General features: G+C 32.7%; 7 protein-coding genes across 9 annotated transcripts; 4 read left to right on the forward strand and 3 right to left on the reverse strand.

The window, feature by feature from the left end:
* Positions 1 to 4,006: 4,006 nt before the first annotated feature.
* Positions 4,007 to 6,651, forward strand: LOC107014027 (zinc finger CCCH domain-containing protein 56-like). The gene is made up of 2 exons (XM_015213892.2): positions 4,007 to 4,699; positions 6,156 to 6,651. The coding sequence occupies exons 1-2, from the start codon at positions 4,219 to 4,221 to the stop codon at positions 6,329 to 6,331; spliced, it is 657 nt and encodes a 218-aa protein (XP_015069378.1). The 5' UTR covers positions 4,007 to 4,218; the 3' UTR covers positions 6,332 to 6,651.
* Positions 6,652 to 7,984: 1,333 nt separating this feature from the next.
* LOC107013631 (zinc finger CCCH domain-containing protein 39-like) lies at positions 7,985 to 9,383 on the forward strand. The gene is made up of 2 exons (XM_027915264.1): positions 7,985 to 8,432; positions 9,066 to 9,383. The coding sequence occupies exons 1-2, from the start codon at positions 8,027 to 8,029 to the stop codon at positions 9,254 to 9,256; spliced, it is 597 nt and encodes a 198-aa protein (XP_027771065.1). The 5' UTR covers positions 7,985 to 8,026; the 3' UTR covers positions 9,257 to 9,383.
* A 1,592-nt stretch (positions 9,384 to 10,975) lies between these two features.
* Positions 10,976 to 13,704, forward strand: LOC107014193 (PHD finger protein At2g01810-like). Its single transcript, XM_015214043.2, has 3 exons — positions 10,976 to 11,345; positions 11,460 to 11,703; positions 11,898 to 13,704. The coding sequence occupies exons 1-3, from the start codon at positions 11,048 to 11,050 to the stop codon at positions 13,561 to 13,563; spliced, it is 2,208 nt and encodes a 735-aa protein (XP_015069529.1). The 5' UTR covers positions 10,976 to 11,047; the 3' UTR covers positions 13,564 to 13,704.
* Positions 13,705 to 13,911: 207 nt separating this feature from the next.
* LOC107014169 (stigma-specific STIG1-like protein 4) lies at positions 13,912 to 14,617 on the reverse strand. Its single transcript, XM_015214023.2, has one exon. It carries the CDS (start codon positions 14,615 to 14,617, stop codon positions 14,063 to 14,065), a length of 555 nt encoding a protein of 184 aa, XP_015069509.2. The 3' UTR covers positions 13,912 to 14,062.
* A 533-nt stretch (positions 14,618 to 15,150) lies between these two features.
* LOC107014947 (probable amino-acid racemase) lies at positions 15,151 to 18,644 on the reverse strand. 2 transcript variants are annotated; one of them, XM_015215076.2, is made up of 3 exons: positions 18,116 to 18,644; positions 17,262 to 18,004; positions 15,151 to 15,811 (listed from the first exon to the last, which is right to left on the reverse strand). In XM_015215076.2, exons 2-3 carry the CDS (start codon positions 17,967 to 17,969, stop codon positions 15,530 to 15,532), a joined length of 990 nt encoding a protein of 329 aa, XP_015070562.1. In that variant the 5' UTR covers positions 17,970 to 18,004; positions 18,116 to 18,644; the 3' UTR covers positions 15,151 to 15,529. The 2 variants fall into 2 exon arrangements, with proteins under 2 accessions (XP_015070562.1, XP_015070560.1); XM_015215074.2 differs by having other exon boundaries at positions 17,262 to 18,018.
* Positions 18,645 to 18,762: 118 nt separating this feature from the next.
* On the reverse strand, positions 18,763 to 20,338 carry LOC107014948. Of its 2 annotated transcripts, none has more exons than XM_015215077.2 (4): positions 20,120 to 20,337; positions 19,641 to 19,872; positions 19,260 to 19,543; positions 18,763 to 18,918 (listed from the first exon to the last, which is right to left on the reverse strand). In XM_015215077.2, exons 1-4 carry the CDS (start codon positions 20,212 to 20,214, stop codon positions 18,885 to 18,887), a joined length of 645 nt encoding a protein of 214 aa, XP_015070563.1. In that variant the 5' UTR covers positions 20,215 to 20,337; the 3' UTR covers positions 18,763 to 18,884. The 2 variants fall into 2 exon arrangements, with proteins under 2 accessions (XP_015070563.1, XP_027771493.1); XM_027915692.1 differs by lacking the exon at positions 18,763 to 18,918 and adding an exon at positions 18,982 to 19,159 and having other exon boundaries at positions 20,120 to 20,338.
* Positions 20,339 to 23,016: 2,678 nt separating this feature from the next.
* LOC107012683 (F-box protein At5g49610-like) lies at positions 23,017 to 24,868 on the forward strand. Its single transcript, XM_015212592.2, has one exon. The coding sequence runs from the start codon at positions 23,588 to 23,590 to the stop codon at positions 24,692 to 24,694; it is 1,107 nt and encodes a 368-aa protein (XP_015068078.1). The 5' UTR covers positions 23,017 to 23,587; the 3' UTR covers positions 24,695 to 24,868.
* The last annotated feature ends 1,445 nt before the right edge of the window (positions 24,869 to 26,313 follow it).

Consider the following 26,313-nt stretch of genomic DNA (forward strand, 5'->3'; position numbering starts at 1 on the left):
TATATATATATATAAAAGGGCAGAACTAGTTTAACTTTGCAGAAAAATGAGAGCAACAATTCTTATTTCTTGGCAAAACCAGGTATGTGATGGGAAATTAGTTCCTTTTATTATTTTTTTCCAATTGAAGCTGAGATTTTGTTATGATAACTTATGAAGTACATTAAAGATCTAGTTGATGCATTTCTTGTTTTGCTCTATATATTATTCTTTTATTATTTTTTCTTTTATTATTACTGTTATTTTAATATGATTATTGTATGCAGATCCTACTTCATCAGAAGCATTATTCTAAAAATCATCGAGAGATTTTAATTCAAAATTAATTTATGAGAAAGCGTTGATTCTTTAGGATGTACTCCAACCTTTAGAAATTTTATTAATAGATAGATGTATTTACCAACTCGAAATATTTAATTTTAAATGAACTTCACATCAGCTGCGGTTACTAATCAATCATAGCTAGTTGAGGAAAATCATTTCAGAAAATAATATTTTGTGTCCGAGTTTATTTTAACAAACATATATTCTTAGAAAACATGTCTAGAAGGTCTTTTGTTAATAATAATAAAAAAAAAAATTCAACAAAAATAAAGATAAGAAAATTAGGTTTTACTTCAATCTTCACTAATCCCAATGATAATGTGGTAAAAAGAAAATTTCTTTCAAAGCAAGATGAAATTCTATCATACCATGGAGAAAGAGGTCAAACTTATTCTTCTATACTATTCAAAAGATTTTATTTTGTTAGGATCAGAAATAAGTAGGTGTAAACGCGGAAGCTAGCAAAATAAACTTCGAAAGATCACGAAGTAAGAAGACAATGAGAAATATACCAAAAGACACAAAGATTTAACGTGGTTCGGTCAATCTACCTACGTCCACAAAAAGATGCAATCCACTATAAATATGAGAGTACAAAATACAGAGAGAAACAACCTCAACCAATTCACTCGGAATACGTGGGAGATTCACACAAGTGATAACGTATCAAGCTTGAGATCCACAAATAAGGGCAAATAAAACCCAACATATTTATCCTTAATTATACAACACGTCTAAAAATACTTTTATTATTATAAGCACCTCTTTCTCAATTATCTAACAAAACATCAATTTATAATTAAATTACATATATAATAATTATGATATTAAATAATGTGACATCTAAAAGGTTGATCTCTTAATCAAAACATTTAACATAAGTTTGACTATAAAATTTCAATTTACATTTATTAGTAGTTGAAAAGAATAATAAGCACGATAACAAATATCCTAATTAATACAGTGAATACCAATCTCCATTCCCCTTTTCTTATTTATTTTGTCTCTTTTGAGTTTCATTTGATTTTCAAGTAAAATTAAAGATTTGAAAAATTAATCAACTAAACGCGCATGTGAGGTTCATGTTCTTTCAACTAATTTCATAAATTATCTCTTCAATCATATATAAATTACTTTAACTCAATTTAATATTAATAATGAAATCAAACGTGTTAGATATTACTTTACAATGTAGTATAAATACATATAATATAATATTACATTGATTTTTAACTGATATATTCATGGTCAATGTGATTTGAATTTCATCTATTTAGTTTCTTGATGATTATTTCATAATAATGTATTTTCTCTTATTATATAAAAGAGAGTGCAAGGTCATAACAAACACCTCTCCATTGACGTGTCTGTTTTAGTAAAAGTATTTTGAAATTCTCTCATTATATAAGAGAGAGTTTAAGATTGAAGTAGGCCTTTCTCCATCGACTTTTTTACTTAACCAAGAGAATTTGGATTTTTTTTTATTTTGCTTGAATTTAATTAGTGTAATTTTTTTTCAACATTATGAGACTCATTTTAGCTATGCCCCTTTTTTGTTAATTCATATCCTTTAGTTATAATTTTATAATTTTGAATATCGGTAGTATTTATGTAAATTTTGTAACTATTTTGAGTAAAAACTAATGAAGAAAAATAGTTTAATTAAGAACATATTAATAAGACTCTTCACATTAGATTTGTGAGAAAAAAATAAAAATAATTTATATCTATCTATCTATTTATATTACCTTAAAAACATTAGCTCCCTAACTTATATGTTAAATTACTATAATACCTCCTAACTTGTGCATACCCAAGTTTGAGGACATAAATGTGAAATAAAGTCAAGTTAAAGGGCACATTTATGTATTTGTATTACCTTTTTTTATTTAGGAATATTCATATTAATTTTTAAAATAATGTGGTACATATTTTTCAGGTGCAATGTACGTGCGTCAAAACTAGTACCACATAAATATATATTTAATTTTTTTTAAAGCAAAAAATTAAAATTATTTAATGATGTAATTACTTAACACTTAATGAAATTTCATTTAATAATATTTAATTAGTAATGCTAAAAAAAATAAATTTGTGAACAAATATTTGACCTTGGACACCACACAACTTTGTCTTTTTTTTTTTTTGGGTAATACACACAACTTTTTCATTAACAAGTATATTATGATAATCTATGCTCTTGCACTATATATACAAGGGCAGAACTAGTGTAACTTAGCAGAAAAGTATAGAGCAACAACTCTTATTTCTTGGCAAAATCAGGTATGTGATGGGAAATTAATTCCTTTTATTGTTTTTTTCTTATTGAAGCTGAGATTTAGTTATGATAACTTATAAAGTAGTTGAAGCAATTCTTGTTTTGCTCTTTATATCATTTTTTTTCTTTTATCATTTTTGTTATTTTAATTATGATGGCATGCGGATTCTATTTTATCATAAGCGTTATTTTAGAAAATATCAAAAGATCACAATTCAAGATTAATTTAGTTTTGCTCTTCATATCATTTTTTTCTTTTATCGTTACTGTTATTTTAATCACGATTGTATGCAGATTCTATTTTATCAGAAGCGTAACTCTAGAATACATCGAAAGATCTCAATTCAAGATTAATTTATGAGAAAGCGTTGGATCTTTAGAATCTACTCCAACCTTTAGAAATTTAATTAATCGGTAGATGCATTTATCAACTTGAAATATTTGTTCTTGAATGAACTTCACTCTACTTGTTTCGATCAAAGTGAACAACTATTGATATCTATTATTTATTTATCCGAACATCTAGAATGTTCTTAAAAATTAAGAAATCAAATCGAACCAAATAAAAATAATCAACATTTTTTTGGTTTGTTTTCAATTTTTTTATAAAAGAAATACTTTGATTTTGTTTTGTTTTTTAAATTAAAAAATTGATAAATTGGATTTGATTTAATTTAATTTTAAGGGGAAAAAACCTTAAAATGTTTAACCAAATCGACTATATATACCTATTTAAAAATAATAATTGCACATAGACTGCACTTGTAATTTTTTGCCTTTATTTTCTTGTTTGATTTGATTTGTAAGTTTTATTTTTAAAATGTGATGAATTTATTTTATGTTCAAAATAATTTGCTTTTCTGAGTACTCAACCACTCATTATTGTTTAATTCAATTATCATCAAGATATCTTGATGTATTATTACTAGATCTTGCTTTTTTTTGCACTGAAAAAGTTAATAGTAAGAAATTTCATTATGTTCTTTGGAAATGGATAATTTTTTGGACAAAACATATAATGTTATTGCGTGATTGATGTAATTAAATCATTTTTTCATATTTTTTTACTTAACAAAATTGATTAAAAAATTAATTAATTTCAACATTTTAAAAATTTATATAGGTGATTTTATTAAATATTAAAAGAAATTTGATCCAAATCGAACCAGAACATCTTCCTTAACTTTTGCTTGTTAGATTTTTTTGGGTAAAATACCTTGTTAAACATTAGTCAAAAATAGGTTTATTTTATTTCAAAAGAATTCCAATCAATTATATTAGTGTTGATTAATTGTTTTAAATAATGATTAACCAATTCGGCGTCGTTTTAATCATCTAAAGAAAGAGAAAATTCTGTATTCTGAGTTTCTGGCAAAGGACTCTTCAGTACACTCTTTTGATCTCTAAAAACTGAATCGCCTCATTTTGAAAATTGAAACTTTTAATCTTTGAGATTCCACTCTAACTGATAATATGAACATTCTGAAGAAAAATATTGATAAAATTTAGCTGTAGAGTTGTTAACACATGATGATCATCTGAGTTTTTTTCAAAAAATACAGAACTTTTTTTTTAGTGATTTTTACAAAACCCTTGAAACCCCAAAAAGTAGGAAGATGAGTAGTCTTGTTAATAATATTGAAATTTCTAGTAAATGTGATGAGTATAGTGATAAAAAATGTGGGTCTAATTTTAATGTTGAATGTGTATTGAAGAAACCCATAGCGAAAGATTCAGGAATGGCCCAGGAAGGTAACAGGCCAATATGCACACGATTCCAAAGGTGGGGTAACTGCTCTTATGGTGAAAGGTGCCGTTACGTTCATACTGCTGGTGGGTCTACATATGTGCCTTTGCAGGGGGGTGGGTATGACCAAAGTTATGTTGAGGAAGGAAAGAGTGCATACCGGGAGAGTGCTGCGATAACCATTGTGTCTGGTGGGAATGAAGTGAAAAATAAGAGTTATTCTGATAATGTGGAACCCAAGAGTTTTGTGGATTTTCGTACAAGGATGAAGACCAGGCTTTGCAACAGCTGGGAAAGGGACGGGAGCTGTTTTTTTGGTGCAAGATGTCAATTTGCTCATGGGAGGGCAGGTATTTTCGCCTTCTTCAATATTGAATCGTTACGTTACTCCCCTGTTATATTAGTTCATGTTGATAACTTGAGATTTTTTGTTTTGTCATAAGCTGATTGTGAAATATTCTTAATTTTGTGAAGGTTTTTAATTATGTCTATTTGTATTGGATACAGTGTTTTTTTTTTTTTTGTTTGAACCTTTTTTGGCACTGTCAAACATGCATAAAGCATATTTATCTGAGTCTTGATATTTGGAGGAACAGAATGACATGATTTTCATCATGATAGAAATGTACGAAATGGGGTTGTCTTTTCATTGAGTTAGCAAGACAATCCAAATTGAAGTTAATGTTCATTGTTTGATTGCACGCCGTGGTGGCTTGTTGCACCCCTAGTTGAAAACAAGAAGCTTAGTGAACATGGTTTATGTGCAAGTTCCTGTTCTCAACTTCTATTCTCTGATTTCAACCACTCTTTTTTTTGTTGTTCTTTTTTTTAGGTTGGTTTTTAATCATTTTATCGACAAACATGCTACTACCCAAGTATCTACCTGTTTATATGTTAGTAGATGTACTTTTCATTGTTTGTCAACTATAGGATGGGCATGTTTTGCGAATCTATGTCCAAACACGTCATGGACACTCCTGTCTAATTACATGTAATCACTTTACCTGCTATCTATTGATCTGATCATACAAAGTCTTTCATACTTTCTGCTCTCAGCTGGTAATTCTTTGTTTCTTCCAGACCATTTTCCTCTTCCCGTTTGTGTTAGGCATGTTCTTGTGCCTGGCATCAATGCTATTACCAAAGTACCTGCATGTCTATATGTTGGTAGATATACTTTCTATGGGATTTCAAGTATAAAGATGGAAATACAATAAAAATCTATTTCATACATGTCATGGACAGTCCTTCCATATATGGTTTCGCCCTGCTATCGATTGATCTGAAAAGATCATCACAGTGTTTGTCTATTGTTTTTGGCCTCAGCTGTTGACATTCTGCTGCTACTTGATTTGTTATAGAGGGTAAGATTCAATTATTGCAATTAATGGCTAGTGAGTCCTCTCTTTTTCATGATCTTAGTTATTAACTCATGGTTGAAGTTTTTTCTTGGATGTCTCTATAAGAAAATGATGACTTTTCCTGTCTTAATTTACGGGGTTGCTGACATTGTAAAGTGCTATGGATGATTTGAAGGTGGGAGTCTTAAATTTTAGTCTTCAGTGTAGAAAATCAGATTGGTGTTTGTGATACTAGTTTTTATGTTAGTTGATTATACAAGGCCCTGTATTTAGACCTTGGTAAAAAAACCTTTATCTCAGATTTCTCGAAGATGCAATTGTAGAGCTATGCAACATTTGATTTTTTCTTCTATATATATTTATGTTCTTTTTTCTTGGTTTTCTTGATTATATTCTTTGTTTTCCTTGTACCATTTCTAATTTATGATGTTCTCAATATTGACAGAACTGCAGGGTTATGGTTCCTCCAATCCACTGGTATCGTCGAGCAATGCTGGCATTTCTGCTCCTGCCAAGAAGGTTGCACCCAATGAAGTAGGGTCCAGTGCTCCAGCAGAGCGTAGGTTCAAGTGGAATGACGTACGCAAGATCAGCCAGGTCTATGGTGACTGGATTGAGTAGCTGCCTTCCCCATAATCATCAGGCACTATGAAGATCTAAAGTGCCTGAACTTTATCTCATTTTGCTCAACTTTTGGAGTGGTTTATTGGGTGACTTTTACATATTCAGAGAGACATTTTGGTATCTCTGTAGTTTAAGTTTAAAATGCTGCTTGCTAAGTTATATCATTTTGGATTTAGTTTGACAAAAACTGCCTTGTCAAGATTTTGTGAAGTGATTTCATAGTTTTACAAATCAGATAGGTTTATATCTGAAGATGCAAGTAAAAACTACAGTTTCAGCATTGAAACACATTTTATGGAAGAAGACTTTTTGTTTAATGTTGGGCGTCTTGTTATTTAGATATGTCCATGGAGCTCTGTTGTTATCCTACCGTGTTTTCCAAAATTTTTCAAAATTCTACTGCTCCTCTTCGGATTCCGAAAGCTGAGCAGTTAGTTGTAATACTCCAAGGGTGTGTTCGCAACGAAGAAAATGTTTTCTGGTAAATGAAGTTGATCTTTTTACTTATTTTCTTGGATTTGGAAGGTGAGTAAATTTTTTCCATTAACTTAAATGCATTTGTATATAATGTAGACTAATAAATAGGAGGTGGGGGGTTTTGGGGGGGTGGGGATACAAGTCTTGGGTAGTGGGGATGGTAGCTACCGGGTGGAGTAAAAATGAGGTGTGTTGAAGGGTAGGAAGACACAATCAATATGTAATGTCACTATCAATTAGGGTTGTGGTTAGGTCATAGGTGATCGTATTTCACCTGTGTGATTAATCAAATTCTTTTTCGATTAATACTATATCACTGAATTTTACGATTTTTCACTATTATATTTGCTTTATGTATTTGATTTTTTCTGATGTCCATTTGAGTTGATATTTATCAAAAGCAATCTTTACTTTCTCAAACACATGAACTATCTACATATTATCTTCCCTATATCCCTCCTAGAATCACACCACTATATTAGCATGGGCTAGATAAGTTCTTAATTTCAATTTAATTTGGTTAGTTTTTAATTTCAAAAGATCTTTAAATTTTGATTTGATTTTTGAATTGATAAAATTTCATTTCATTTTGATTTATAGAAAAAGAATATAAAATTTAAACAACCAACTATACAAAAACATATTTGAAAATCACAATTGCGCACACATATAGAGTAATTTTTATTTTTAAATTCCATGAATTTATTCTTAAATAATGACTACCCAGCCCTCTTCAATGTCGTTTTGTCATTTAATAAGAAAAAGAAAATCATCCCCTGTTGAGTCAACTTACTTTCGTGAGTTTCTTGCAAATAAATACTCTTTGATTTCTAAAACTGTATTTCCTTATTTCGTCCACTTTAACAGTCATTGATGAAGTTTCAAGTTTTTATGCCCTTTTTAATCATTGATATTGATGATCACTTAATCTTGATTGTAAACTTCCATATGATATGTACAGTTATTTTTACAAAACCCCAAACAGTATGTTGAAAGAAACTAATTAATCATAAGTTAGTTACAATTCAAAAAGTTAGTTACTCAAAAAGATTCCATATTAATCGTCAATATAAATACATCATTGTATCTAAATTAGATGACACTTGTGATAATACAACTTTGAGATATTCTCTTCTTTCTATTGCAGATTCTTCTTCTTCCTCTTATCTCTTCTTACTCTTCTCTTTACTTCATAAAAAAGAACACAGTAGGAAAATGAGTACACCTGATAATAATCTTGAAATTTCTGGTAAACGTAATGAGTATTCTGGTAATGCTGAATGTGAATCTTTGAAGAAACCCATAGAGGAAAATTCAAGAATGGCCCAAGAAGGTAACATTCCAATCGTGCCTACGATTCATGATCGTCAAAATATATGCAGACAATTCAAAAAGTGGGGTACCTGCCCTTATGGTGAAAAGTGTTGTCACCTTCATTCTACAGACGAAGGTGAACCCAGGGAGAGCTCTGCAATAATACTTGTCAATGATTCGCAGGACATTGGGCAACCCAAGGCGCCTGTCAATTGTACAAAGCTCAAGACCAAGCTTTGCCACCAGTGGGAAATGAAGAAGAGATGTTCTTATGGTGAAAAATGTAAATTTTCTCATGGGGAAGCAGGTATTTCCACAACCATTACTTCAGTTATATTGTTCACTTGTTGATTAATTTGTTGAGTTGATTTTCATGTTGATTACTTGATAGTTTTTGTCTTCTTTCATAAGTTCATTGTGAAAATATATCATACGCGCAAACCTGTGATAGTATAAGGTGTTGGGATTTTTTGTTTATACCATTTGGCATGGTACAAAATGAGATGTTTAAAGCATATTATGTGAGTCTTGATATTTAGAGACAAATCATGATTTTAGTCTTGAGGAAATGTAGAATGGAGTTGTCTTTTCATTGAGCCAGGGAGACGATCCAAATCGTAGTCAATGTGGCCTGTTGCGCATGTTGAACTTGTATGAACATTATTGTTCAAGACTTTATTGTTAACAAACATGGCTAATGTGCAATTTCATGTTTTCTAACTTCGATAAGTGTACTTTACAATTGGATTTCAACTATAAAGATGGAAATACATAACAAATCTATTCATTTATGTCATGGACAGTCCTGTCTTATATGGTTTTGGCGCTGCTAAGATCACCACATTAAGTTGTCTATAATTTTGGCCTCAGATACTTGATTTCTTATTAAGGGTAAGATTCAATACCATTTCTGATTTGTTATACTACTCAATAATGACAGCATTGAGGAGTCTTGATTCCTCCAATCCACCGGAATCGCGGAGCAGTGCTGACATTTCTTCTCTATCCAGGAATGTACTCGCCACGAATTTAGAATCCAATGAAAAACAGACCATTGCTCAAGCTAAGCATCGACCCAAGTTGGATGACCTAAAAAGGAACAGCAGAATGTATGGTGACTGGATTGAATAGCTGCAGCCTTCACCGGAATCACCAGACAGACACTATGGAGAAGTGAAGAGTCTGAACTTTATCGCATTGGCTTTTTGATCAATTTTTGAAGTGGTTAATTGGGTGATTTTTTGCATATGCAGGGAGACATTATGGTATGTTGTAGTTTAAAATGCTGCCTTGTCATTGTGAAGTGACTACACATACATACTACATAGTTTTACAAATTAGAATAGCTTCATATCTGATGATGCAAGTAAAAACTAGAGTCTATACAACACTAGTTTCACCATTTATACACATCTTATAGAAGAAGACTTTTTGTTAATGTGGGTGGGGTGTCTTGTTATTTTGCCATGTCTGTGGAGCTCTCTGTTTTTATCTTTCTATGTTTTCCAATTTTCCAAGTACTATTGTTTTCTCTAGAATACTTAGATTTCTTATTTATTTTTTTGTGTTTGGTGTGTAAATATTTTTTAAAAAAATATTTTGTACATTCGTATATTATAGACAAATATTATGGAAGACAAAAGGCGAAGGGGAGGGGAGGGTTAGAAGTGTGGGGTGGGGAGATGTAGCTACTGGTAGGGGTAAAATTGAAGTGCGGTTGGTCCATAGACATATTAATATAGAATGCCACTGATGAAACTTATTTTTCCTTTCTGGGTATATATCCTTTCAAATTTCACAATTTCACCAGCGTGACTATTTTATTTATTTGGATCAGTGTTTTTTGTGGTAAATCTTATTCCCTCTGTCCCAATTATATCACATACATTTCATTTCTTAGAGTCAAATAATTTAAGTTTGATATGCAAATTTTTAATTTTTTGAATATAAAATTCATATATTTAGAAACTACTTAAAAAGTATTATAAGTTACAATAATTGACAATTCAAAATATTTAAAAGATATATGAAAAATTTACCGTTAGATATAGTTATGTTTAAATCTTGAAATTCGAAAAGTGTCACATAAATTGAAACGAAAAAAACAAAAAAAAAACACTAACTTTGTTGGTTATATAAATTTTAATTTTATTGGTTACAATTCAATATTCTCAACCTTGTAATACTTGCATGATTGATTCAATCCTTTTTAGCTTGATACTTTATATCATTAAATTTCACAATTTCACCCCAAGGATTCTTTATTATTGTATTGAGGGGAGCGTTTATTTGTAAATAATTTTTCTATCTTTTTCCAAGGCAAAAATAATGTTGCCTACCACCATCCTCCCCTCACTTATAGAATTGTGCTGATATATTCTTGTTGTAAATTATATAAACATATTTATATACAATTTCAAATAAAATCGACCACATTTAGGAGGACACAAAAAACTTCCACCAACTTGTTTTCAATTCAATTTCAAATTACTACTTTTTTTAAAAAATCAAAATCAAAAAACTTGGGCATTTTTACAATTTCACCTCTGCAAATCCACCCCCCCCCCACCCCACCCCCTTCTTTGGTGGGAAGATCCTAACGAAACAACTCAACAAGCATTGCTCTTGAACCACGTGAACCAAAAAAAGTTAAAACCAAATCAGAGACTTTAAACTTGTAGAACATCATTTACCAGAATACCCTTGTTAAAAACTTCAAAAATCCACATTCAAAGATCACTCATTCTGCATTTCCACAGGGCTAAATATGTAAAATCAGCAAGTGTCATCATCATTATAGAGCGCCAAAACGTAAAAGAAAACATAACCATAGTCTGATACACTCACGAAAATTCAAACTGATTTTCTCAACAATTTGGCCAGAAAGAAAGAAAAAAAAAACGATTCAGTGTAGTTTTTGCCATGGCTTCTTCCACCATTGTTGAAGCCTGTAACAGTAGAAAGAGAAACCGAAAGCCATTTATCTTCGAAACATTCGCAATTGGAGACTCCATTGACGGTTTTTCAGGACCTTTTAGAGACAACATTCGAATGTTTCTTCAAGAATTTGCTACCATTGAAGATTACACGCTCTGTGGTTTTCCAATTTGGTCTACTTGGTTGATTTCCAACTCTACAGGTTCTGTTTTCCCACTCTACACCATTGAAGAAACCACTCAACTTTCTATTCATCCTTTCTGCGATCACTGTAAATTATCTGGTAAAATCAAATGAACACTCAATTTTTTCTTTTCTTCCGCAAATTAGTTATGAATTTTCGTGGGTAACTTTTTTTTGTTTATTGTTATGGGGTGTTATTTTTGTGTTGTTGAAGGATGGGGTCATCATTATGTGTCGAAACGAAGGTATCATTTGCTAATACCGGCAAATGAGAATTGGGAAAAGCCATTGGGAAGCGATTCTTTTGAAATTGGTACTCATGTTTTGCATGGTTTGATTCATTGCAATGGTTATGGTCATTTGCTGTCCATTAATGGCGTTAATGAGGATTCAATTTTTCTCTCTGGAAGTGATTTCATGGATCTCTGGGATCGTCTTTGTACAATTTTAAAAACCAGGTACTGAAGATCATGGTGATTAAGTTTTTATGTGAGAAATTGTAGTCGTAACTTAGTAAAAGCTATTTTAAAGTTCTGTGATCCAAGCAAGTAGTATTATTGTTTGATTAGGTGAATAAACGAAGAACTATTGTTGTATGGAATTTTTAAGCTGCAATTGAAGAGTTATTAATCTTATTATTGTTATTTGCCAGGAAAATTTCATTGAATGATGTGTCGAAGAAGGGAGGTGTGCATTTGAGGTTGCTTCATGGTGTTGCATATGGCCAATCTTGGTTTGGGAAATGGGGTTACAGATTTTGCCGTGGAAGCTATGGAGCGACAGAGAAGAAATATGAAATTGCTGTTCAATTTCTAAGCTCATTGGGGCTTGACAAAATTTTGAATGATTTCAGGAAAGATTTTACAGAGAGACGGAAAATAAAGCAGATTATTGGTACCTACAGGGAATTGAGTGAAGTTCCATTGATCACAATTAGCGAGTTATTGCAATTCATGCTTGCTTTTAAGTCTAAAGCTCCGTTTCATAGCAAGATGAAGCTTGCAAATGGTGATGATTATTGGTGGGATGCTGATATAGAAGAGAAAAACAGACCAATTAGTATGGAGACATTTGTGAATATGATGGCTAACAGTGATTGTAGATGGCCTGTTAGACGGCTAGAGTTTGTGGTAATAGTGATTGTGAATTTTCTGAAAGAAAATCAAGCAAATGTAGGCAGAAATTGTAGGATGACCAGACAGGACTTGAGAAATGAGGCAAGAAAATTCATTGGTGACACTGGTTTGATTGATTTTGTGCTGAAATCCATCAGATGTTTTGCATTGGGAAGCCAAATTGTTCGTCGATCCATCAACCCAACTACTAAGTTATTAGAATTCACTATCCATGAATTTGCTAAGGAAGAAGAATCAATAAGTTTTCCATTTTTGGAAATGGATTCTGATTGCAGGTGGACTGAGAGAAAGGTGAAACAAGCTGCTGAGTTCATCGTGAAAATCTTGAGAGCACATAACGGGAATGGTGCCATGTCCAGACAGGAGCTACGTGACAGGGCTAGGACAACCATCCGCGACACTGGCCTGATTGATTATGTGCTGAAATCCATTAACAAATCGATAATGGGAAACAAGATCATTTTTCGATCAAAGAACCCCTCTACTAAAAGGATTGAATTTGCCTTTGAAGACATTGTTGATACAAACAAAGTTGAGAACATTGAGTTACACGTGAATATAGATCAAGATCTTGTTTACTTATATGAAACAGTGCTTTTAAGTTACCCAGGGTCAGACTCAGTGAGTTTGGCTACTGGGGTTGTCTTGGACAGCAAGAGATTTGTTAAAGAGTGGAATCTTGAGGATCAAGAACATCAAATAATGGCATTAACATGTAAAGTCTTGCCGAGTTTCGACGAGTTAGAGAGTGAGTTGACTCGTCCATTGTCACCTGGTGTGGTTGTGTTTGTTCCTCCTTGGATTACAATAGGTGAGCTTAAAGGAGTGATACAATATGCACTAAGAGACACTTACTGCATAATGCAGAACTTTGTAGTAACACAAATTGGTGGTTTGAGGGGAATAGAGGATGATAGGATGCTATCATGCGCAGTGGGCAGAGATGCACACGTTTGGGTGAGAGGTTGTGGGCTGGACTTGGATACTGAACAGAGGTATGAAGGTGGGGCCATAAAGTTAAAGGTAGATTGTATTTGTGGGGCCAGGGATGATGATGGGGAGAGAATGGTAAATTGTGATGCTTGCCAAGTGTGGTTCCACTCAATGTGTACTGGCATTGATGATCATGAGGAGGAGGTGATACCAGAAATTTTCTTGTGTGAGAGCTGCAGAAATTTTTAATATTAAGTAGTACAATCTGAATTTATCAAATTTAGTTGCAAGTATAGATTTATCAAGAATATAAATTGCTCTGCATATTCATGATTTATGCTGACTGGAATGAATGTATAGCTTCACTAATCATAAAAGGCTTGTATTTGATGAGATGCAAGTTACAAGTACTCTCTTACAACAGTTCAATGTGGGTGTCTTTGTTATTCAGCAGTGTCCATAGTGTTAACTACTTTAATTTATCCTTCAAGTTGTAGTATAATTTTCATAGTTCCATACATCATATAAGTTAATTCTGATAGACAAACAATCGAAAAAACTTGCAAATGAAATCACAATTACAATGATCGAGGAAAGTTATACTTTTTAGATGAAGACTCCACAGAGATATCACAGTGCAGTCCTCCTTCTATGAACAATTGAGCAAGAATCAAACTCTGGAGAAAGAAGTCAAGAAGGAAATTAAGAAATGGCGATGATTTTTGAGAGTTCTACTGAGGTTCTCCGTTTAAAGCAACGGCGGGGGTGAGCATGGTGGCTGAGGCGTCCTTGGTGGGTACCGATATGGTGGCCGAGGAAAGGGCGGATATTGTGGACGAGGCGGTGTTGGTGGGAACGGATATGGTGGCCGAGGTGGGAACGGCCAGGGGGGCATTGGTTGAGCATAGCCACACATTCCATTAAAACAAAGGCTTGGAGGCTGGCATCTACGCACACAGCTTCCACAATGAAAAGGGCTCATGTTAGTATCGATGCAAATTCCTTGGCAGCATTGCCATGTGAAGGGGCATCTAATTCCACAAAATCCACAGTTATTCACATCAGATGTGACATCAATACAGCGATTCCTGCAACAACGCTTCTTTATTCTTGGAGGAAAGTCCCCTTCATTGCAAATCCAGGGCCTATTCCCGCACCCAATGGCTCGTGGATTCTTCACTACTCTTTTAAGCCATGATGAAGAAGAATTGAACGAGCTATATGTGACATTTTCTTGAAACCCTCCAACAATTTCTACTTGTAAATATAGCAAAAATGAAATCAAGCTTACAATTAGCTGCATTATGTAAAATCGAGTACCTTTGAAATGCATTTGTAGCAATGAACAGAAAAGAATTTGCAAAGTTGCATTAGTGAAGCAGAGAGATGGTTAGATATTTGATGGAGTGAAGAAAGTACTAAATAGTTGAAGGGGATATGGTTATTTTCATGCAAGAATGTAAAAAGTTACTGACTTTATCATGTTTTTCTTACAAAGGTTCAATACTTCAGGTGATTCTTGTTTGGACAGAGGTCGGCACAGGATAGAGTAAGTTATAATTTACGTGATTTAAGTGGAGAGACTCGAGAAGGTGAGGAGTGCTGCTGGTTTTGCACTTTCTACTGAATTAGAGGCTTTTTTTTTAATTGCGCACACACTTTCTACTCGTATTCATAGCCATTTTGTAATCTGAAATCTTCAAAACTTTTGTCTTCTTTTTCCAAGATTTCAATTGCATTCAAGGGAGTTAGTAGGCCTTCAAGATGGAAATGTAACAAACTCAAGTAATCTTAAATAACATGATCCATTCTAAAAGAAGCCATTCACAATTTCACTTGCATAATTAATCAATTCTTTTTCATTTGACATTTCATAAAATATAATCTACGATTAAAAAAAATGACTTATAAAGAATTACATATTTGAGGGGCGATAGAGCCCATATTCTTTCACGATAAAAATCGACTTCTAAAGAATAACAAACCTTACCAGTATTCAACAAAATATAATCTGTATATATGTTTGTGGGTGCGGAGGCACGATTTTGAATTTATGGGTTCTAGATTTAGAAAAGGCAGCTTATTGGGTTCTGATTCTACTGAATAAATTATTAATTCAAAACTAAGTGGACTTTTAAACAGAAATACACGGTTTGGGATTGGGTTCTACTGAACTCGTAAACAGACCTGTAGCTCTGCCTGTGTGTGGGTGTATTTATGCATTCCCTTCAACTGATTGAAGAAATTTCACAGTTGACCTGGCCAACGCATCCATTGGGTCGACACATTTCTTCAGAAGAGGATCATCTGGAGGTAACAGATCACGCATGTCATCTGAGGCAATTATGATAGTGTTAACTGCCCTTACCAGAAGAACTTGTAGCGCGATTCTGAACAAATTTTGTGCCCCTTCAATGTCCTTCCTGTTCAAGGCTTCTAACGAAGGGATTACTGTGTGTTCCATAGTGGCCTTATCTGGCAGCACAACTTCAAAACCCTACACTCAGTAAAAGCGGAATAACAAATGACCATCAGTGATAACTCCAACTGTTGATGAATAAATCACCTAACTATAGTATTATGCCATTGAACATATCCAGAACTTGATGTTGCACATGCCTGCTGGTTGCTAGTACTTAGAGGCTTACAAACCTTACACACAGAGACTTTTACACGAAGAATATATGTATAGCTTCCTTTGAGACAAGAAAATTGACAAGCATCTCTAATTAGGGGAATGACAAGAACTTTTTTTAAGAAATGAAAAATGATAAGAAGATTGAAGCACTCTTGTCCAAATACCTACAGCATCTTTCATTGTGACACTTAGAACAAGGGGCTATCTTGTTTCTCTCTGGATATGCCTTTGATAGCATTCTGTGAATAGTAACAATACTCAAAATTGATTAACCTACATGTCTACATAAGACAGATCTATATCATTGAAGGTTTCCACGATTCTAATGCTCAACTCCCTATTATTGCTACTTGTACATGAATTGCCTGACAATACATATCAAATCCGGCTGAAGAAAAAAACATGTCTTCCCTTCACCATCATATGAAGCTTTGGTGCGCAAAGATGAAACATCCCTGATCTGTTTGTTCTTAAGCTGTTTATGAACAAAAAATTTCAAGTTATTTTGGTACATCTCAACTGCAAACTGGCTAGGTCCTTCTGTGCAACAGCATGGAAAGGTTCAAAAGTAAAAAGAAAAGGTGCTGTGGCAAGACTATAAGAAGGCATGGACAGCTTGTTTACTGCAATTACTTCAAGGGGGAAAAGAGGGAGCCGACTGATCACTGAAAACTATTTTTACACAGTTCTGCTTTCTGAGTGGCATTAAACATACTTGGAATCATGCAGAGTTGGCAATCTACAAAATTAGCAACATATGAGAATACGAACTGTGGGACTAAAAAATTATCAGTATATGCAATCCTGTAAAGTTGCAAAATCAATGCTCAATATAGCACTGAATGAAATAAAATAAAGGATTGCTGAGCAGTTAGTTTCCTATAAACTGTCACATGAAGAGGAGAACAAGACCCATGTCAGAAGGGTAACTGACTAGTTTCATGATAAACGATTTTTCTTCTTAGAGGGAATGATCTCATGAAGCTCATCTTACAACTGGGATTACTATATCATAGAATAGCCAGATAAGTGCTATTTAGATAATTCCTATCTCGTGGCACTCAAAGCACAAGACTGGACATACAACTTATCCTATTAACATACCATCCTCCCATGATCAATATTATCCAATATAAGTTCTTAAACCATTATAATTCACAAGTTACAAGGTTGTTATAATAGGATAAATTGAGGAAAGATGGTTGTTTCTTGAACTAGTCATATTCTGAAACTAGAGACACATATTTAGATGGTTGAAACAATCACATATTTGTATGACATAAGAATTTGGAAGAACAACTGTTGATACCTCATTTTGAAGTTTATCCTGATAAAAACCAGCAGACAAAGTTGCATCCGAAGCCAGAACTCCAATGCGCAGAGTACTCCCAGCTTCAAGTGGTCGCAAATTCGCTTCTTTGAGCTCCTTGGCCACACACTCACCCATATGAAGGACAGGAACTGAAGACCCTAGTGCAACCTCATGATGCCAAGAATGTGATACATAACAAGGCATGACAATGCATCGAGCTCCAGATTTCTCAAGAAAGATCCTTTTATGCCGAAGATTTTCAACAATTGGAGCATGATCTTTTAGTAAATTTTCATTTTTACCAGTGAGGTAAGAACTAGAACCTCTTTCATGTAATGAAAGCTCTTTGTTAAGAACAGGATCGGAACAAAGAACAAAGGGAATGCTATTTCCACCATCTTTAGAACTCCATGTGACAAGCTTGCTCATAAAATTGAGAGTGGTTCCAATGGATAACCCCCCAATGATCCCTATTGCATTTTCATGGGTGAGCAAAACAGAAGAATCTGGACGCTTTGAAGCCATATCTAAAGGAGAATTCTCCATTGAGTTGGCTAGATTTCTGCTTTCTTCAGTTTGTGAGATGATGGATGAAGGAGGTGTCACAAAAGCTGGACTTTTTCTTGTTCTGTTATGGCTATGGTGGCTGTTCATACGAGCTAATGTATATGTTGAATAGTTCAATGAATTCAAAGACATCATCATTCTTCTCTACAAAGTTCAGGCCAACTTTTCTAAACCTGAGAGAAATAATCTATCTTTTTGGGTCAAAAAGTATGTCAAAATTACAATAGTGCAGCAGGGGTAGTCCTCTTAGATCTGATTCAATAAAAAATAGTACCCATTTTTACCTGAAACAGAATTCTTGAACTCCTCTTGCTTTATCCTAGAGATAGAAAACAGAGGAAAAGCAAGAAATTTGCAGCAAATGTGAAAACCCTCCAACAGCAGCTAGCCATTAGAAGCATACAAACACCTCTGCAAGTGCAAATTTTCTTATGATTCTGAGAATATTCTCAGCTTCCATGATGCAACCGACTCTCTAGTTGGGGGTCACTGAACTCTCAATACAAGATTCTTTGTACTAGAAAAGAATCTGAAGTTAAAAGGTTACTACTTTTCCAAGTCACCAACAAGCTTTTCCGAAAAAGAATTTGATAAAAGCAAAACCTGGTATGAAGCGAAAACTCAAATATTTTTCTTTGTAATTGAGAAGAATCCCTAGTAGGAAAAATATCTTATTGTTAACTGCAGTGGGTCAGCTCCACTATTCACCAATCAGTTACTCCACTGTTTTCTACTGCTCATTATAGAAGGAATCTCTTTTATGTTTTATCTTTCTCCATCACATTTTCCTATTTGATAAACAAATTAACCCATTGAACCAAAAAACAAAAAGACAGAAATCCTTGTTACCTAGTGTAGGATGGTGCTTTGTCTTGCTGCCGCTGGGTCCCTCCATATGACTCATCAAAAGTGAGGGCTAGGCCCACATTAGATTCTCTATTGGAAAATGAAAATATCATCTGCTTTTTGAGTCTTTGTTTCTATCAAAGACGACTTTATAACATGAATTCGATCAAGTTACATCTTGTTAAAAGATAAAGGAGTAATGATCACTCAACCACATTCCTCATTGATATCAATCTTTCTTCTGTATATATATTGCAGGTGTTAATAATTTTTTAAAGAAAACTAACTAACTTCTAATTGTACATACAAGAAAGGGCCTACTATATTTACTTAATTTTCTCTTTAAGTGATGACTAATGACACCACAACAAATAAAAGACTTCTATAGAAAACATAGTATTTTGTCACCATGATGAAGTATGAAAATAAATGCACGTTTGCCACTGTGACTCAGTGCTTGGTACTTGTCAGCATCAAAATTACTGCAATATAGTAATCACTTAATGAAGATAAATGTTGATAAGGAAGTGTTGCAACCTAAATGTATGACAAAAAAATAATAAGAAAGTGGCAATCAATCACCTAGCATATCTAACTCTAGTTATCTTTTGCTTTTGTTCATTTCTAATAGAAGCCTGTTGTTTGGAGAAACGTATCATCTTTGTGACATCTGCTCTGATAGAAAAGAAGGCAGAAAGCAAAGCAATTAGCATAGTTGGGTATATGACTACACTTGCGGAATTCCTAAAAAGTACTTGCTTGTCAAGACCCCATGTGATGAGAAGAATCCCAATAAGACTAAATCTCCCTGATTTCATTAGACCCAATAGTGCTCCAGCCACCGACAAGTAACTTCCTACTATAACCTGTGTAACACAAAACCACAAATTTAAAAAATTAAGCACAAGTACTGAAAAAGAAGAACCCCCATATTCAAGCGGAATTTATAAATTGATAATTAACCTCTAAGTTCTGTAGATCATGTGTTACATGAGATTCCTTCATATTGGTGAATTTGTAAGCTTCTAGAAGCTTGTTATAGCTTGGGATGGCGTTGTTCTTATAAATGGCTTTAGCTACTGCTCCTGGATAAATCAGGGCTTTTACCATACCTCCCGGAACAACTCCATTTGCGTACAACAGAGATAGTGAAACTTCAATTGGTGTGGTACATGTACCAATTCTACAAGGGAATCTGCAATCAAAGCCATAAACACTGAATATTCATAAATGCAAAAGGCACAATCATAGTCTACTGGCTTGATTCGAGTCATTATACGAATCACTACATTGCGACCGTTTATAGGTATTCATAATCAATTTCTGATATCATTCCACAAATACGGTATCAAACTTGTTCAGATTAACTTAAAACCATGGCATTCAATGTTCCATTAAAAAACCTAACATTTTTTCGAATTGATTGATAAGCAAATTAGAACCTGAAAAGTGGGAGTTGGAAAAGTATTAGAAGAAAGTATAGCCTGGACGAGACGAAATAGAGGTCCCGTGCCCATTTCTTTGATGTAGACGCCATGCCAATTGCCAATTGTCGAAAGTTACAGAGCGTTGCTGAAAAGGGCCATAAACCTTTTTTCCAATAAGGAAAGAAAATTGAAACCACTTTTTTGTTGGGCCACGGAGACCCTGAACGGTACCCATCACTTGCGTTGCTTGCTTCCATCATTTTCTGTTTTTTTTTTTTTTTATTTGGCAAAAATGACACAAATGTACACAAATTTTATTGGGAAAATTACATGAATTAGTACATTTTAATAAATAATTACTGATTTTAGCAATATTTTTTATTTATTATCATTTATAGCAATACTATGTTTACTCTGCAATATGAATTAAAAGTGAATTATGTATGTCATATATATGAATTATAATTATTCTTTGAAATATATAATGTTTTTTTGGTAAGAATTTGCCACATTATATTATAAGTGAATTAAAATGTGTGATAAATGTATTATCTATCATTAAAACTTGTATTATATGTGAATAATAAATTGTTCATTGTAATATGTATTAAACTTGTATCATAAATGAATTAAAAATGATCAAGTGAAAAAAATGTTATTGCTATAAATGATAAATATTTTTTTATTATAGTATATTTACGTAAGTTTCCCAATTTTATTTTGTCATTGTGGCCCTAGAAAAAAAACATAGAAATTGACACCAAAAGGAAGTTAACTTTTCAAAAAAAAAAAATAATCTCAACTACGGTAGATATTATGATAGATATTGAATATCATATCAAAATCTTAATATTTTGATATTATGATATTTGGCATGCGTTTTCTAAAAAATTGATTGTATATATTAAAGTATATAGTTACATACTAGCAAATATATGTAAGATAATACTGATATAAAAGTAATTATTTAGATATTGGATCTTTGACTATTCTATTTTGATTAAAATGTTCTTTTTGGTGATTGATTAACAAAGGAAATTATTTGTACTTTATTTTGAATATTTATACGTGTATAAGGTGTCAATGTGATATAATTAAAATATTTCTTGAAAAAATAATATCATACGAGTATATATAGGTTAAAATTGATAAAATTATGATTACAAAATTAATGTACCATAAATACTAATCCGAACCATACCGATTAGATATTATTAATAAGATAATATTTTAAAATCAAAATTACCAAACTAAAATCTTTTTATACTGTGCCATGTCCCCACCACTAAACGTAATTATATCTAGGTTTGTGCAAAAAACGAATCGATAAATTGAACCAAAAAAATGTTATTGAATTATTGGGGTATTAATGGATTTAATAAAAATTATTGGTTTAATTCGATATCGATTTTTACTGTTGGGTTATTGGGTAAATCGATAACCCAATAAGACGGTAATAATTTATTATTTTATACTTCCTAATTATTTAATATTAGTAATTTAATACATATAACTAGACACTATAAGTATATCAAACTATTAGTACTCTATCAACTTCGTACTAGGCCTCTTTATTAGATTTTACTGTTTACTCAAAATCTAAAGATTAAAGTAAAAGGTTCACAATTGTAGCTATTTGATTTTAGTTTTAGTTTTAGTTTTGGTTTAAGTCTTGTTGGACTATGTTATTTTAGTTTTAGTTATTAATCGTAGGTTCTAGCATTTGCAAGTCTGTAAAGGTTCGTAATTTGATTAACATAAAAATTTCATACTATATTTTGGTGGTAACATATAATTATAGCCTTTGTATAGTATTTTCTCTTATTGATGCACTTTCTCAATATCTATCTTGTTTCACTATGTCAGAACATTTAGAGAAGTGAGAAGGTATGTAATATTTTACAAACATTTTTCTTATTGGGTAAACAAAAAATCAAACTAATAATGACCAAAAATCGATAAAGAATATCTTACTGGGTTATTATTGAGTTAGCATATCTAAAAACTGAAAATCGATAAATCATACCCCTGTTGGCCCTCCTTTCACAATATATTCATAGTAAAGGGGTTTACATAGGAAATCCTATAAACAGTAGTAGTACATCTTATACCAAATACAGTAAAAACAGAAACTTATAGAATTGCAGTATATTTCAAGTTTAATTTGGATTTTTGGTATTACTAAACCAATAATAATATTCCTTCGTCCATCTTTATTTATCATGAGTTTTATTTTGAAAATTATAAAAACTTTGACTAACATTTTAATATGTATTTTTTTAATCATATTGATATTTAAAAAATTGCAATTTATAGTACTTTTCATATAATTTTTAAATATCTAAATATTTTGTTTGAAATATCAAATTAATGTCATCTTAGTTAACTTTGAAAATTAATTCAATTAACTTTCAAAAAGCTTAACATGACAGATAAAAGTGGATAGAAGAAGTATTATATAACTGGAAAAAAAAAGGAATTTAAGGTTCTAATGACAACCAAATTCTCAAAAGAACTAGGCGTGCACGGAATTTTTTTCCTAGCAAATTACGTATATTAGATGGGACTAAGACGTTTACTTATCTTCTTACAAATGGATAAGTCTTAAAACTTAAAGATATGAAAATACTCAATACTTAATTAATAGCTCATTATCATTTTAATCTAATAAGTCAAAGACGGGAACCTCACTCATCTATGATCATGTCAAACGTATGAGGTGGATAATCATCATCAATCAATAAGTTTGGTCATACAACTGGGGCATAATATATTAACGTATATTTGATCTTTAACTAACATATACATATTGTTTAATTTTAAATATGTATCTATTTAAATATCTATTTATATTATTGAGAACAAATTAAAAAATATAACTAATGCCAAGTTGATGGCTGCCCGTACTGCTGCAAGGGCTGAGGGCAGGGCCATGTCTTTTTGGATACGTTATGATGAAAATACTTTAGCATCTGCTACTTCATTATCCAGAATTAAAAGGATGGCTACAAATTGCACTTCTTTTTTCTTATCTTTCTATTTAAACTTTGATGGCTCTTGGGCACTTCCAAGAACTACGTCTAAGCATTAAATATCCATAAAACAACAAAACACCGTACCAAAAAAAACAGAACTTTGACATTCACATGATGGTCACACATCTCTATGCTAAATCATAATGCTCTTTTGTTTAAATTTGTTTATTTTTTTACTTGATATGAAATTATGAAAATAATTTAATTTTTTTGTTTTGAAAGGTATGATTTTACATTAAAGATAATGAAATGTTTCAAAATATCTTTAATTTTGAAGTATGAGAAGTCGGAACAAACGAAAAAGAAAAGCAGAACAAATAAATTGAAACGGAAGTGAATAATTTATTTCTCCTTCAATCATTGTTGAGCCACAATCAGTTGCAGTTTGTGCCACATATATAGTCTTCCGTATCTCCATGTAGAAAGAGCATTTAGGACGTCTGACGAGATGTGGAGCAACCTTCCTTTTGAACTCCTAGCCAATATTTTCTCTCATCTTTCTCCTGATTCATTAGCCAGGGCTAAATCTGCCTGCAAGAGTTGGCACACATGTGCTAACAATTCACCTTCATGGGCAACGCTGCCATGGCGGCAATATCCGCCGTGGTTTCTAGCATTGCCCACACGCAACCATGGGCGTTTTATTTGTGCGCACAACCCAATTAATGATTCTTGGCATCTATTGCCTCTTGACTTCATTCCCAACCCAATTCGCCCAATTGCTGCAGTTAATGGCCTAATACTACTGAGAGAAACCACAACTACTGCTCTTCAATTAGCCATATGCAACCCTTTCACTCGCCAATTCAGGCACCTCCCAAAGCTAAATGTCACAAGAACTAATCCAGCTGTTGGGGTAATATCACTGGATTCAGCAAACTTCCAGGTCTATGTTGCCGGAGGAATGTCAGTGGCAAGCAGCACCGGAGGAGGTGCTTCATACGAGCCCAGCTTAGAAGTGTACGATTCTGTTAACGAAAACTGGAAAACAATTGGATCAATGCCGATGGAATTTGCAGTAAGGCTAACAGTTTGGACCCCAAACGAGAGTGTTTACTGCAACGGCATCCTATATTGGATCACCTCAGCCAGGGCCTATACCGTAATGGGATTCGAAATTAGGAACAAAAATTGGAGAGAATTAAGCGTGCCGATGGCTGACAGGCTTGAATTTGCAGCACTGGTAGAAAGAAATGGGAAATTATGTCTTGTTGGTGGAACTAGTGATGCAGGGGCATGTATATGGCAGCTTGAAGAAACAAATAATTGGAGAATGATTGAGAAGGTGCCACAAGAATTATGGGCAAGATTGTTTGGAGGTAAAGGGAGATGGGGTAGTATTAACACAAGATGTGTGTGCATTGGTGGGGCAATGTGCTTGTACAGAGATCTTGGATCAGGAATGTTGGTATGTGCAGAAAATGGTACAAAATGGGCATGGCATTGGATTGAAGGGTGTGGTACAATAAAAGGGGTGAAATTGCAGAATTTCCCCATTAAAGGACTGTTGCTACATCCCTATCTTGCATCTTCCAGTTTCTGCCTGAATAAATGAGTTCCAAATTCTTCTCTTTTCCAGTTCCAATAAACATATATACTATAACAACGACAACGAAATCATAAGAAGAGAATAGATGATATGCAGACCCTATTGTTACCTTATTGTAATAGAGAGGTTCTTTATGGCAATGTCAATAGAAAATACTGACTTCCACTAGTGTTTTTATAACATTAATTTGTTATTTTGACGTAAATATAAAAAGCTACTCCAATATATATACTAAATGGAATTTTCCTAAATCATGTCTTGCATTTGATGCTTGGATATTTTATTAATTATATCTTTTACTAAAAATAAAATATTTAATATCTTCGATCTTTTTGTTCTTTCTAGAATAACCAAAGGTATAAAAAAAAATAGATGTTTTGTTGCGGGCATCTTAAATTGCACCTCCTGTTTCTCGTTTTATTAAATTACGTTTCGTCATTGTGTATACTTGTATAGTTTAACATCTTTCCTCGAGTTCATTGCATTTGTAACGCTGTATCTTTACCCAAAAAAAAAAAAGGCAAAAGAAAAAGAAAGATAAGGTAGGGCGAAAGTAGTTACTGTAGATACTTATTTATGTAAAGCAAAAGAAATACAACAATCTGGGCATTAATTACGTTTTATTCGAAAAATTTTTCAAATTATAATAATTTTGGATTTTTTAGAATTTTAGTATACATTGTCTTTTTGCTCAATATATAGTAAATGATACATGAGTTATGGATCGAATGCATAACTATAAATCAAATTATAGTTATTTAGGTTTGAAATAATTATAGTTATATATCAATAATATTATTTATATCAAATATATTGCATGCAAACGAACTTGTAATGTATATGATAAAGATGGAGTAATGTATCAAATGTTAAGAGAAGGAAAATGAAATCTTTGTAATTAATTCAAATGGTAGAAATTTTTAAAAATTACGATATCTTAAATCATTTAATCGCATAATTTAACGTAATATTTCCTTCTTGTAGTGACCACCTCGTTAAGAAATTCAAAGCGCACCAGGCCTTACCCCAAAGGCCCACTCAGGAATAGCCCACTATCTGTTATTCATCCCACTAATGTTCCAGCGTTTAAAGTTTCAACCCTCAAATTTGATGTTGACAATGGTTTTTTTAGATGAAGTCGAAAAGTGACCGCATTGACGTTATTGTTATAGAAAGCATAGCTAGAAGGCGAAAGGTAAGACTACATTGTGAATGTTGATTAAGTTAGAAGAAACATGTCTCTATTTATAGAGTCCTAAACCTTTTCCTACCAGAAAAAGATTAGTCAATAAAAAATCTTTTTCCTAAAAGAAAAACCTATTCATGATAAGAAATTTAGAGCAAATAAAACCCAACAAACCTTACTTTTTATTTTTCGCTTTTTAACTCAAACTCACAAATTACCGTCTTCGAATTAAAAGTGAGGTGATTGCTATACTTACTAGCCATGCTATAAAAGAAATATAGGGTGAGTTTTCTAGCAAATTGACAGGGGAATAATGTTTATAGATATAGAATAATGATAAAGGTTGATTTAATCTCACTAGTTGACGTAAGGATGTTTGGCTAAGTAAGGGAAATTCATTTATAAGCGCGTGTATATATATATATATATATATATATAT

Source organism: Solanum pennellii, chromosome 3 (genome assembly GCF_001406875.1).
Source record: "Solanum pennellii chromosome 3, SPENNV200".
NCBI classification, from domain to species: domain Eukaryota; kingdom Viridiplantae; phylum Streptophyta; class Magnoliopsida; order Solanales; family Solanaceae; genus Solanum; species Solanum pennellii.